General features: G+C 42.8%; 1 protein-coding gene across 1 annotated transcript; it reads left to right on the top strand.

Moving 5' to 3' along the window:
* The first annotated feature begins 263 nt into the window (after positions 1 to 263).
* Positions 264 to 12,332, top strand: ATP6V1G1 (ATPase H+ transporting V1 subunit G1). The gene is made up of 3 exons (XM_004463166.4): positions 264 to 514; positions 4,089 to 4,189; positions 7,889 to 12,332. The coding sequence occupies exons 1-3, from the start codon at positions 433 to 435 to the stop codon at positions 8,060 to 8,062; spliced, it is 357 nt and encodes a 118-aa protein (XP_004463223.1). The 5' UTR covers positions 264 to 432; the 3' UTR covers positions 8,063 to 12,332.
* Positions 12,333 to 14,351: the final 2,019 nt, after the last annotated feature.

The following is a 14,351-nucleotide window of genomic DNA, read 5'->3' as shown; positions in this document are numbered from 1 at the left end:
AGTGGCGAGAGGAAAGCTGTGCAGAGGCGGGGAATGTGAATCAGCATGGCCTCCGCTCACTGGGTCTTAAGGTTAGCGTATTGTAAAGTGAGGGACAAGGCAGCAACAATACGGCTAGACCTCCACAAAGACTCAACCAGCGTCTCCGCTGAGGCGGGAAAAATGGGGGTGGGGACGAGGCGTGACATCTGTTCTGCGCAAGCGCGGTCAGGTGCCCCTCTCTTTCCTTCGCCGCGTTCCATCCCTCCGAGTCACAAGACGCCACAAGCCGTCGGCTAACGTGGCGCAGCGGAGGTCACGTGACGGCGGGGCGGGGCACAGAGTTCGGGCTCAGAACGCAGGCGCGGGCCTTGGGCGGCTGGGTCAGCTGACCCGAGGGGCCTCGCGAGGCCTTTTAGGCCGCTGGCCTGGGCCTCGAGAGTCCCTGCCGCCATGGCTTCTCAGTCGCAGGGCATCCAGCAGCTCCTGCAGGCGGAGAAGCGCGCTGCCGAGAAGGTGTCCGAGGCTCGCAAGCGTGAGTTTCGGGGTGGGGCGGCCGGGTGGGGCGTGAGTTTAAGGGACGCGGCTAAGCCGCTGGGGGTGGTGGATGGATGAGGCCTACCGGACTGCGGTGAGCTGGTGATAGTCGCAGCGGTTGGTCTGTTTCGAAGCCCCCTGGGTCTGAGACTCAGGACGCCGCGATGCGGGATACTAAGTCGGGCGTAGACGCAGTAATGGGTTAACAACGTCTTTCTTGGAGTTTCGGAGGCGGGTAAAACAGGCCATCCAAAATGGAACGTGTCGCCCCACCCCCACTTGCTGCTTTGGGATTCTCCGACTTTCCACAGTTGCCCAGTCTACTATTTCTGCCACGTTCGCCTCGTTCAGTCAGTCGCCGAGGCTGTCTGTCCACTGCCACCCACCACCTCCACCGCCAGCAGTTTTTTTCAGGACACCAACTTCCCTCAGACTGCCATAGCAGTCTTAACTCGATTCCCTAAATGCTTTTTGGTGTGGTTAATATATGCCCAGCGCGGTGCCCAGGTGCATCAGTGGTCTGCCATCATGGTATTCAAAGTCCCAGTGAATGAAGTAGATACTGAATTGGCTAATTACAAGTGAGATGAGGGCTACAGTTGAGAAATGTAAGGCTGCTAAAAACAGTTTAGCAGGTGGATCTAATGTAGACTGTGACTGAAGAAGGCTTCTTTCCTGCTCTCCTCCAATCCATTCTCCTCATTACAGAGTCATCCTTCTGCAGTACAAATACGACTTCCCCACTGCTTTTCCAGTCAACAAACATTTAGTGCCGCAGAAATAAAACCCAAATTCCTTAATGGGGCATAGTTGGCTGGCTCATTTAGATCAGACTTCCACATTCTTCCTGAATCTGACTTTTTAGGTACTCTCCTTAATACATACTGAATATCTATAATTCCTCAAAAGGTAGTTCATTTATTTCTGCAGCAGGCCTTTGAACATGTTTCCTCTGAATGGAAGAGCCTTTTCCCAATTTCCTCCCCTTTTTTCTTTAGTCTGTAGTCTTCCTTCAGGCCTCAAATTTGACCAGTATTTATACCAGGAAGCCTTCACTGACCTTCCTCCTCCCGTCAGACTAGGCTAAGTGTCTGGTTATTTGTCATACAAAGATCTGTCCCTTTATATAGTACATTTACTTTACTCTTGGGTGCAGGAGAACAGGAATTGTGTAATTTAACTTTATGTATCCAGTTCCCATCTGGTGAGGTGTATGTGTCTATCCCTATTTTACAGATGAGTGAGGAAAACAATGCTCAGAGAGAAAGATTTGACCATATCCTGGAAAACAGCATACATGGTTAAGGCTTAGAAGTCTCCTATCCTATGCAAGGGTAAAATACCAAGAAATATAAATTTTAGTAATCCCTTGGTATGCTTCTCTAGGTATAAGACTTAGACTGTACCCCACATCCAAGTGGATCTCAAAGCATGACTTTTGAACTTACTCAAGTTGAGGTTCTTTGAAGGAGCTAGGGATGGGAGGAAGGCTTTTCTTTTTACTCTGACTGGAAAGTTCATTGTTCTTTCACGGAAGATTTTTGTTCATACCCTTGATATGGTATTTCCAGAATGCTTTCTCAGAGTTGGTCCTGTGATGATTTATCAGTAATAGAAATTATAATAATTGGGGAAGTACAGGAACAAGTAATCTGGGATGTGGTAAGCATTAAGTCTGAGTGCCTTGAAGGCAGGAGTCATCTTTTCCACATTATTGTACCCTGTCAAGCCTGATGCTGTGTCTTGGGTATACATGACAAATATATAGTTACTGAATGAACTATGATATACTGAATTAATGAACTTGTTTTAAAGGAGCGATTTGATGGTTAATATACATCTCGGAATTTGCAGTATTTGGGAGCAGAATATTCAAGAGGGCTACATATTGCAAAAATTGGAAGTATTGCCTTTTTTGATCTATAAATGTGGCTAACTTGAAAGCCCAATTAAGAAATGGGAAGAGTCAGTGTATTACTTCGTAAAGTGGTACAACCAATTTTTTCATGAAATCACTGCCCTGAACCTTAACCTTTTAAGAAAAATTTGTGTATGTCTTATCTCACTGGAGTGAAACTAAACACTGGCTCCCATATGTGAGACTTGAGACAAGTAAGATTTAAAAGAATTAGAATTTCCAGTTTAAATCTATTTTCTGGGTTTCAGAGAAGCCTATCAAGGTTGAACTTTGAAGATGTTTGTTGAAAGGAAAAGAATAGTATTTAGTAATTCAGACTGCTGTTGGAGTGGGGCGTGAAGAGTATGGAGTATGAAATAGATGGAACTACATAATGTTCTGGTCATAAATGTTATTTGTAGATCGTTGGTTTGGGAAAGATTTTTGGCTTTGAAATATGGCCCACTATAGCTGATCTGGGGAGGGGCATCTGGGAAATTGGCATAGAAGTAGGTTGGGGGTATGGCAATAGCCTTAATAATATTAGAATTAATATAAACTTGCAGAAATAGCCTTTGGGGTGTTTGGGGAGAGACCAGTTGATTTTCCCAGGCTGACTTCCTGGAATCATGGTGTCATTACAGGTTCAAAATCCTGTTAAGGAGGTGATTGGTTAAATTGAAATGTCATCCAAATGGTCTAGAGGGCTCTGGGCAGTTGATAAACAATGATAAATCTCAAAACATTAGTAAAACTAATGGGCTGTCTTTTGCTCTATGCAAAATAAATAAATGCTCAGGGCAATCATCTGTGTTCTTGCCCTATACACACACACACACACATACACATACACACATACACATCATCTGTGTTCTCCTTGCCCTACACACACACACACACACACACACACACACACGGTTTTTTTTCCTACTTCAGATTCCAAGAAGTTTGATTAGTGAGGACAGAATCATCGTAAAGGGTATGTGTTGGCTGACCTCGTATGTTGTTTTCATATAGGCTCTGATACTTTTTCTACTCTGTTGTAGAGACAATTTCTCTCCTCATCTCTTTCAGATGCTTGTACAGTCTTATTGTCCAGTGCTTCCTTTTGAGCATTCCTTCCCAGTCAACATTTTCATTACTTATTTTCTTGTAAAAGGTGTGGGTTTTAGTTTCCAAATGATTACATCATCTGCTCTATTAGTTACATTTTAGGTTTGAGGTCCCTTGGGAGCATATTAGTTGCCTTGCTAAGGTTCTAAACAGAGCTTCAGTTGTAATCAGCATACTTAGGTGTTTACATTTTGGAAAGAGGAAGACGTTCCCCAGATGGCTAACATTACCCATTTTACGTTCTTGGTTGGTAAGATTGAGAGAATATTCCAACAAGTTCAGAAATTTTTCCATCAGCCTGTAGTTATGGAAAACATTCCTTTTTCTTTTCTTTTTCTTTTTTCCCTAATCTAATCACTTTATAGTTAAGTACACCCTGTAGGAGGCAGGAACCTAAATTATTAGTTAGCTCTGAATTCTCGCTCCTCCTTTCCCATACACATCTCTTGGAACTATGTCTTAAAACTTTGTTTACTGTTAAAATTTACCAGCTCAGTCTCTGCTTGCCAATCTACTTAATCTTTTAACCACTTCCTTATGTAGCTGTCTGCTTTGAAAACAGGAAAGAACCGGAGGCTGAAGCAGGCCAAAGAAGAAGCTCAGGCTGAAATTGAACAGTACCGCCTGCAGAGGGAGAAGGAGTTCAAGGCCAAGGAAGCTGCGGTATTTATTTTTACTTCTTCCTGAGCCTGCACTCAACATAGAAATTCTGATTCTGATAGAAATTTCCAAATGTGATAATTGATGTTTATTTTATTGGATGCTGAAGTTGCCTCTCTTTCAGAATGATCTGTTTTTAACTAATATTGAATCCTAGTGTTCATTTATTCAGTCATTTAACAAATATCTTTGGAACAGTTAACATGATACAGGTATTGTGCTGGATGCTGGGGAATCAGCTGTGAATGGAAACAGTAATACCTGCCCTCATGGAGCTTACAGTCTATCTGGGAGATACTGTAATAAAATGCTAGTCATGCATATCTACAAGTGTGAAAATTGCTATGAAGGAGAGAAACATAAATCACCACTTTAGTATAATACAGGTACAGAGGCATTTACCAATAAAATCAGCCAGACTGCAATGCAGATAATAATAGCATAAAAACAGATCACAAAGTACACAGGAAGCAGGGAAAATTCTGGCAATGTGAAGGAGTGGGAGTTTCACACAGGAAGGAAACTCTTTATCAGTACTCTTAGAAAACACAGTTTCAAACTGGCTCAAGCCAAATGGAATTTTATTTGCCTATATAATTAAAAACCCAGGTGAAAGTCTTGCTTTACCTCAATCCATGAGCCTCTCATGTTTGCCTTTCACTTTGTGGGCTTCATTCTCAAGTTCTACATTATGACCTCCAGTAGCTCCAGGCACACACAATCCCTGGTTCAAGTCAGGTGATTCAGGGCACATAGTTCCTTAACAGTATGTAGCAAAAGTTTTGTTTTTATATTGGATGATTAAAGTGCTATTGGAACTTAAAATGTTTCTCTTGTCTCCCCGTTTAGGGCTGATTGGTGTGCTATAAATTGTCAGACTGCCCATAAAACAATGTAGAAATACTCTTGTATCAGGACAGCTATCTCATCTCCTTGTCTTTACACTCTGTACTCCAGTTGCTTATAGAGAAAGTATCAGTATTGCACTGCCTGTAGCACATGCACTCTGAGTTGGTCTAGCAGTATTTCCTTGTGACCTCTTTAGTGGGTTTTTTTTTTTTTGCTTTTATAAAGGGTATTTATCTGCAGTGTTTGTTGTTTTTTTTTTAAATTATCTTTTATAAAATTAATAGATCACATAAAACATTACATTAAAAAACATAAGTTGTTCCCATATACCCCACTCCTCACCCCAATCCTTTTTTTAATTGTATTTTTGAAGATACATAGATCACAAAAAATGTTACATTAAAAAATTCAAAACGTTCCCATATGCTCTCCACCCCCCACACCCCACTCCTCCCACTTCAACAACTTCTTTCATCATTGTGGCACCTTCACTGCATTTGGTGAAATACATTTTGGAAAACTGCTGCAATTCATGGATGAAGGTTTACATTGTAGTTTACACTTTCCCTCAGTACATTCAGTGAGTTATGGCAGGATATATAATGTCCAGCATCTGTCCCTGCATTATCATTTAGGACAACTCCCAAGTCCCAAAAATACCCCCACATCTCATCTCTTCTTCCCTCTCCATGCCCTCAGCAACTACCATGCCCATTTTCTCAAGATCAGTGCTACAGTCTTCCATTACTAGTCACAATAGTTCTATAGTAGAATACCAGTAAGTTCACTCTAATCCATATTTTATTCCTCCATCCTGTGGACCCTGGGATGGTTACATCCAGTCCACATCTATATCAAGAGGGAGTTTAGATCCTACATGGTTGATGGATATGCTGCTCCTGCTTGGAGTTGTAGGCACTCTCAGTTCCCTGGTGTGGTGGTTGACCACCTTCACCTGCCTGTTAGCCAACCTGTGCAGGCCCAACAAACTGAAGCATAGGATCTGCAACCCTGCTGATGCTCAGGGCCCAGCTATCTTCAGTTTCTGAAACAACTTACTCTGGGGTTTGGAGTCTGGTTTATATTCATGAACAGACATAGTGGGATTTTCCCTTATTCTGAAAATATGAGTCAGTGGCTGAACTCACTATTATGAAATGCCCCCATAATATAATATGAAAAAATATGAACAGTCATATAGTATGAGAAACCCTAAGTTTGAATGCAAAAGACGTGGGTTTTAATGTTTGTTTGCTCACCTCAACCTCTTTTAGTCTCTGTTACCTTATCTTAAAAAGGGGAATGATAGCCTCCTTACAGATTATTGTGAGGAATCGGTAACTTGTGAGAGAAGAGGGCCCTATAAAATCTGTTACAGAAATATGAAGGGATATAGTCACTAATATATGTGATGAGCAACAATGAGAAAGGTTAGTCAGAAAAGAAATATGTCTTCCACAAACTGATAGGTCAGGTGTTAATAAAATAGGCACAACAGTTAACAAAAAGCCGGCTGGTACTGTGAAGACGACTGTAGAAGGAAAAAGAATTCCTATATTGGAAAGAACAGGTGTCATATATTCGTAATACTGGTGAACCAATCTACTGCTGAACTTATAAGCTAAAATATTCTGCATATTCTTCCAAAATTGCATCCTCCCATTTATCATCCCACCTTTAAAATTACACAGGAAAACACATATACTAACCACACTGTCCCAGTTGTATCTTTTTATCCCTTAAGCTGCGTATTTTACAATTCATTCCATATTGTTAAACACATCTACCTTATTTTTCTTAATGGCTGAATAGTATGCTGTTATACAGATGTACCACAGTTTGTTTATCCACTTCTCAGTTGTTGTGGCTTTACGTTGATTCCATTCTTAAACCCTGCACAGATGTGAATCTCTCTATCTGGGATAATTTCCTACCAATGGAAATGCTATGCATTTGACATTTTGATAGGTATTGCAAGGTTGGCCACCAGGTGGTTGCATCAGTTATGCTCCCACTAACACTGGGAATGCCCGCTTCCCCATGTGCTCTTCAGTCACGTTAAACTGCCAACTACTGATTATTTATATTCGTTGACTGGGTGTTTTAGTTTGTTTTTATATTGGGAATTTTAATAGGGGAAAATCTTACAGTTTCCAGGGCTGTGAAACATCCAAATCAAAGCACCATTAGATGTTTTTTCACCAGAGTCAGCCACTAGTGATCCTTGTGTCCTGGCATCCTGCCACATGGCAAGGCAAGATGGTAGCCATCTCTGCCAAGGTCCCTGCCTTCCCCTCCAGGCTTACTGTCTTCTCAAGCTCACATGTGGGCCATCATGCATATGGCTTGTCTCTTTCTGGGCCTCCTCTCAGCCTCTGTTGCTCTACTTTCTTGCTGAGCTCAGCTATGGGCAATCAGACATCGTGCCCTGGGCCTTGAACCTTTGGGGGATTGTCTGTCTTTCTGCACCTGTAGGCAAACATGGAGTCCTCTCTCTCACATGACAGGGTCAGAAAGGCAGAGCTTTCCCATTCTCTCTCTCTCTCCTTAGTTTATATGACCCAGCAGAAGGGCAGAGACCCAACCTGGGTCGACTCATCTGATACAGTCCTATCAAAAGCTCTATCGTGATCTAATCAGAGATCCCTTAACCAAATTTAGAGGCGCCATCTGTCCTGCCTTTATATGCACAGGTATGGGTTAGCTTAAGAACGTAATTTTCTGGGGTCCCCAAGAGACAAACCAGGACACTGGGTTTCTCTAAATGTGATCAAGTTACTTACAAAATATTGTTTTTGGCCAACAAGAGCATTGTCCTGATGTTCCCTCTGTATTATTGCTCTCCAATTCCAGGCTCTGGGATCCCACGGCAGCTGTAGCACTGAAGTGGAGAAGGAGACCCAGGAGAAGATGACCATCCTCCAGAACTACTTCCAGCAGAACAGGGATGAAGTTCTGGATAACCTCTTGGCCTTTGTCTGTGACATCCGACCAGAAATCCATGAAAACTACCGCATAAATGGATAGGGGAGAAGGAGTGCCTGTTCCATGGGTGGGCATTTTAGATGCCTTCACATGGAATGTGAAGCTTTAGCAAAGCTAGAGTTACATTCTTGGGGAAAGGCATTAACTTATTTCTGTATATTATGTAGTAGGTCCTTTCACTTTTTAGAGTAGCAAACCTAGGTTCTTTGTATAGACTTAGAGCTTATCCAAAGAATTTCATCTTTTTACTTCCTGTTTCTTATAAATTTAATGGGTATATGTTGTCTGATTTCCTTTGCCATTTAGCTCAAGCTACATATGTGGCAGTACTGACTTTTTCTTTCTTAGATCTAGTACCAAAAACGACATTCAAAGAAAGAAAGGGGTTAAATGTTTTATTTCCCTAAGGCTTTCTTAAAGGTCAGGGGCTTTATCTATGAAAAAGTAGTAAATAGTCATTTGTAACGTGTGTGAAGCAACAGCCAACCTTAAAGTAGTCCTTTCTGGCTAAGTTTGAACAATGAATACTAGAATAACTGAGCTGCTTTTAGTTTCTTTTAATAAAAATTACTAGATAGAATTCAAGACTTATTATATGTTATTGCTTAATGTACTGTTAATCATTTGAAAGTAAAGATTCTTTGTCATGCATTTTCCCTTCTCTTGTTCATCCTTGATAATGCAAAGTGCACTTTGACCCAGATGTTGCAGAATTTTACTTAGGATATTAGCACACACATCATAAATTGTTCATGATATGCATCTTAGCAGGAAGGAAATTTACTTTGATTTTACCAACAGCTGTGTTGAGAAATGACTAGAACTCATAAGTCTGCAGTTTACCTTTTGTCTAGAGGACCCTGTACTCTGGAGCATCCTTGGGCAAGTTAGCAGCATATTTCCTCCCTAGTGGGCTATGATGAGCACAAAACCTGTAGTAACTTCACATGTCACTTGAGTTTAATGCCCTTTGTCCTTCTGTTTTGCTGCAGATTTTGAGTAGGTGAAACCAGTTAAAAGAGAACATTGCAAGAGAATTTGGGCCTGTATGTGACTCAGGATGGGTTGATCTCAAGCTACTGCCATCTCTAGGTGTTGTTCCATTTCTCTGCTCATTATAGTAGAACTCCAGGAGAGTTTCTCTTTACTAGCCGTTTTCCATTTTTTTACTCTTAAAACCATTCTAGTCAGGCTTGTCACTCCACTGAAACTGCTAGTGAAGGTCCGCAGTGCATCATGTTGATAAAGCTGGTCCTCTTCCTACTTGGTCTTTTAGTGCTGTTTGACAGGCCTGGTCATTTTTTCCTTGAACCACTGTCTTTACTAATCTTCCATTATGCAGTGGTGTGCTACCTGGCTTCTCAGTCCCTTTCCTGATTCTACCTCATTTTTCCCCCAAGGTTTTGTTCTTGCACCTCATTTTCCTCGGTGAGATCACCTGTTTCATGGCTTTAAATTCCTGTGTTTTCAATATAGAAGACTCAAACTTTTGAACCTCTCTCTGGAACTCTATACTTGCACCAGATTGCTTGTTTGATATTGTGACTTGGTTATTTAGTGAATGTCTCTATACCCATATTTTACAGCTGCATTATTGGTAGCAACTGGCCTGTGCTGCAAATAAATAGTTTGCATTAATAACCATGAAGAAGCAACACCTATATTCTCTGATTTGGATCTATTGTCTTTAACCTGGTTGCCACAAATATTTTTATTCTGTATTAATAGGGTTGTACTTATTTACATGACTGCTTGACTCACATTTCCAGCCAAGCAGCTGAATGTTGCTACAGTCACAGGCCCTCAGAGTGGAGTAATTAAGAGGGGAATGATCAACAGTCAGTGGAGAGGCCAATATAAAATCTGCAAGTCACAACAGCTTGGTGATTATGGAGAAAGGAACCTAAAGGATGGGATCAAAGAATGAATATAAAGTGAAGTGGAGAAAGATTTGGCTGTGAAGGAGAGGAGACTGATACCTAAGTGACTATTGGAGGTGATCTGAGAGAGGTGATAACGTTTAAATGGTGGGGAAGGCTTAAGGAGAGGGCATTCTGGATGGAGCAGTGAATTCAACCCTGATTGTTGCCTGGGAACATCAAAAATGGTGGACACTCAGGCCCTTCCCAGACCATTTGAAGCAATCTGGGGAAGTAGGGCCAGGACTATGATGGTTTCAAAGCTCCCCTGGCAATTTTAAGGGGAGGAGGCTTATCCTTTCCAGGGGGGCAGGGCTTGAAAAATTAGCATCTGTCAGGCTCTCAAAGGCAGGTAAAGATACATAGCTCATGATTGATTGAAATCCAAGATGCAGCCAGTGTGTGATTTATTCCCATTTGAGCAGGCTGTATCTGGAGGATTTCCAAGAAATTGGTGGTCAAAGCATTCTCTGAGAGATTGGGAGTCTGCTGTGATAGGAGGATTTCCTTTTTGTACTCTCATTCCATTACAGGGATGTTCAGCATCATCCCGGGCTGAACATGATGTTCAGTAGCATCCCTCCAGTTAAAACAACCAAAACATTCTCCAGACATTGCCAAATGTCCCTTGGGGCCCAGTTTCCCCCAGTTGAGAACCACTGTTTTACAGTTAGCAGCAACAAAATTACTAAACAATAAAGCACCATGCGTGTTGCCTGGAACATTGTTGGTTTGTTTGGCAAATGTTTCCTTATTTTATAAAGTTTGATTATCCTTTTCTCCTCATCACTCTTGATTACAAGTATAATAATTATTAGGATTGGATAGAAATCTTGGTGGCTTAATATTTCTTGAAAACTCCCATTGGGTGACACTGATTTAGATTACTTTTGTTTTGGTATATCACCTCTGACAGCAGAGGCTGGGGAAGAAAGATTGACAAACAGGTACCCCTTCATAAATGCTTCAGTCTGAAATGACACTTGACACATTCTCAGCCCATGGACCATCACAATCTAACTGCAAGAAAGGCTAGGAAATCAGAGAGACCAAAGATTCAGGGAGTATAAAATGTCTTCTACAACTGCTAACGGTAACTTGTTGCACTCCAGCTAGTGTTCTCAGAACTTTTGTTTAGGGAAACAGATGTGGCTCAACTGGTAGAGCATCTGCCTACCATATGGGAGGTCCAGGGTTCCAACCCAGGGCCTCCTGACCAATGTGGTGAGCTGGCCCACGGGTAGTGCTGCTGCATAGAAGGAGTGCCATGCCATGCAGGGGTGTCCCCCGCATAGGGGAGCCCCATGTGCAAGGAGTGCACGCCTCTAAGAAAGCTGCCCTGTACAAAAAGTGTATTCCACCCAGGAGTGGCACCAGACACACGGTGAGCTGACTCAGCAAGATGATGCAACAAAAAAGACACATTCCTGGTGCCACTGAGTGCAAGTGGACTCCAGAGCAGATTGGGGGGGGGGGGGGGGCCGAGGGAGAAGGGGAGAGAAATAAAAATCTTTTAAAAAAAATGAACATTTGTTTATATTAACTAATTCAGTCCTCATAGGAACTATTTTACAAGATATGGGGCACAGAAAGGTTAAGGAACCAGTCCAAAGATGCACAGTGGACTCGCCATCTGGCTTTAGCATTTGTGTGTTTAACCACTGTGCATACTCTCAGTACTGAGCTTCATAGTTGCACATTTTTATGTATCTCTTTATTCTTTTTTTTTTCCAAAAAAAAAAGCTCATTTGCCCCCTGCGCCATTTTACATCTCATGGACCTGCTGCCTAAAGAGAAGAATGCTCCCAATGTTGCCTGTTTCAAGTGTCGAAACTTCGACCATTCCATTTGCTGGCATGGCTCAGGTCTGTGTAAGATCTCCCTAAGAGAAGGCATATAATAGTTTACAGTAAGCCAGATTCTTACTGTAACACTTCATACAAATTCCCAGAAGAATCACCACTCCCATTCTATGGATGCTGTCTTAGTCTACCAGGGCTGCTGTGACACACTACACAATGGGTCAGCCCAAACGGGCATTTATTGTCTCATGCTTTTGGAGGCTGGAAGTCCAACATCAAGGCATTGGCAGGGCTTGCTTTCTGTCAAAGTCTTCAGAGTGCTGACACTCTTCTGTTGCATGACTCTCTCTATCCTTGCATCTGCTCTTCTGATTTCTGGCTTCTACTTCTGTGTCCAGTTTCCTTTACCTCTAAGGACTAAAGCCCTACTTGATCGAAGGCCCACTCGTTCAGTTTAGCCACCTTAACTCAGGTTCTTAACATTTTTTGTTCTACAGACCCCTTTGCCAGTCAGGTGAAAACCACAGACCCCTTACTAAGTCCATACTATGTGTTATTTAATTATTTAATAAATATATCACACCTGCACCATCATGTCTCCACAAGAATGTTTTTTTTTTTTGTATTTCAGCTCAAGCTCACGGACCCCTTAAGAATCCCCCTGCCTTAACTAATAATAGCATCTTCCTAGTAATATTTACATATGGGTTCACACTTCTGGGAACTTGTAAGACTTGTGGGGGACATGTTTCAGTCCCCATCAGATAGGATAAAACCCTGAGGTTCTGTAAGGAAGTATCTTGTCAGAAATCACATATTGAATCTGGGTGCTTCTCTGATAAGACTCCTGTAACTTCTAGTGAGAGAGGCCTATTTTGTGCCAGGTACTTGATAGAAATACAATAGCCCTGTGGGTTAGACAGTGATCCCAGTTCTATGGATGAAAAAGCAGGGCTCAGAGAGGCTTAAGTGCCAGCAGTCACAAAGCAAGGAAGTCAGAGAACTCAGAACCAAGCCAGAACAACCTGCAGGTCCAGCTGGAAAACCTACTGCCATCTGCCTTCAGGATTTTTCTGAGGACTCTGAAAGGCAGTATACCCAGCCTCCTGTAACCCTGGTAAAGCTTCTGGTCCTGGTTGAGTAACTCCTGTAACTAACATTCTGCATTTCTTGGCACATATGGCTTTTCATCCAAGCAGGAAGAGTGATGACACTAGAAGTAAATGAAAGGCATTCAACAGAAAGAACACGCCTTGATGAGTCTTGCATGCCCCTCACTTTTCACCTCTTATTCTCTCCTTCAGAGACAACCCGGCAAGTGTCAGAGTGTTTTTCTCATGTCAACTCATCTCACATCATTCGATGGCTCTGAAATTACTGAAAAAACTTCTGTACAAGCGGGCAGTTCTAGTCCCCCCTCCCCGCCCTTTGCAAGTAGGTAGGACTTAAGAGGTAAGCTAGGCACATTCTTTGCTGAAAGATATGGCCTGTGGCTCTGGGAGAATAAGCTGCCAGATCATCATGTCAACATCTATCCTCTCTAGCTTTTAACAATTTTCAAATCATGCTGACATGCCGGTCTGAATTCACTTCTGTGAATTATGTTTGGGGGGATGATTGATGGGGATGGGTGCTGGGGTTTAAGATATATTTAGGGGATTTGAATCTCTGGACTGATAATATGACACCCAGGCCCAGAGCCTCAACAGACTTCAGCTCCTACACTTTGATATATTGGACTTACCCCACTCAGCTAACATGGAGTTGAAGAAGGTCAACCACCACACCATGGAGCCTAGAGTGTCTACAACTGAAAGCAGGAGGAGTGCATCCAGTATCCATATGGAATCTAAGCCCCCACTTGACATAGATGTGCAATGGACACAACTAATCCAATGTCCACAGAGAAAATGTGGAATGGGTGTGGGAAGGGTAGCCATGGTGGCTGCTGGGTTTGGAGAATGGGAGGAAGAGATGAGATGTGGAGCCGGTTTCGGGACGTCGAGTTGTCCTGGGTGGTGTTTCACGGACAATTACGGGACATTGTAGATCCCCCCAGGGCCCACTGGATGGAACGTGGGAGAGTGTGGGCTATGATATGGATCATTGACTATGGGGTGCAGTGATGCTCAGAGATGTTCTTACCAGGTGCAATGAATGTGTCATGATGATGGGAGCAAGTGTTGCCGTGGGGGGAGTAGGGGATGGGGACGGTGGGGTTAAATGGGACCTCATATTTTTTGAATGTAATTTTTAAAAATAAATAAATAATTAAAAAAAAAAAAAAAGAGTCAAGGAGGGAAGCGGACTTGGCCCAGTGGTTAGGGCGTCCGTCTACCGCATGGGAGGTCCGCGGTTCAAACCCCGGGCCTCCTTGACCCGTGTGGAGCTGGCCCATGTGCAGTGCTGATGTGCACAAGGAGTGCCGCCCACCCCCCGTAGGGGAGCCCCTCGCCCGTGAGGAGAGCCGCCCAGCGCGAAAGAAAGTGCAGCCTGCCCAGGAATGGTGCCACACACACTTCCCGTGCCGTGCCGCTGACGACAACAGAAGCGGACAAAGAAACAAGATGCAGCAAATAGACACAGAGAACAGACAACCGGGGGAGGGGG

The sequence above is a fragment of the Dasypus novemcinctus genome, chromosome 8, assembly GCF_030445035.2.
Source record: "Dasypus novemcinctus isolate mDasNov1 chromosome 8, mDasNov1.1.hap2, whole genome shotgun sequence".
In the NCBI taxonomy this organism is placed as follows: Eukaryota; Metazoa; Chordata; class Mammalia; order Cingulata; family Dasypodidae; genus Dasypus; species Dasypus novemcinctus.
This window is presented reverse-complemented; position numbering and strand designations above follow the sequence as displayed.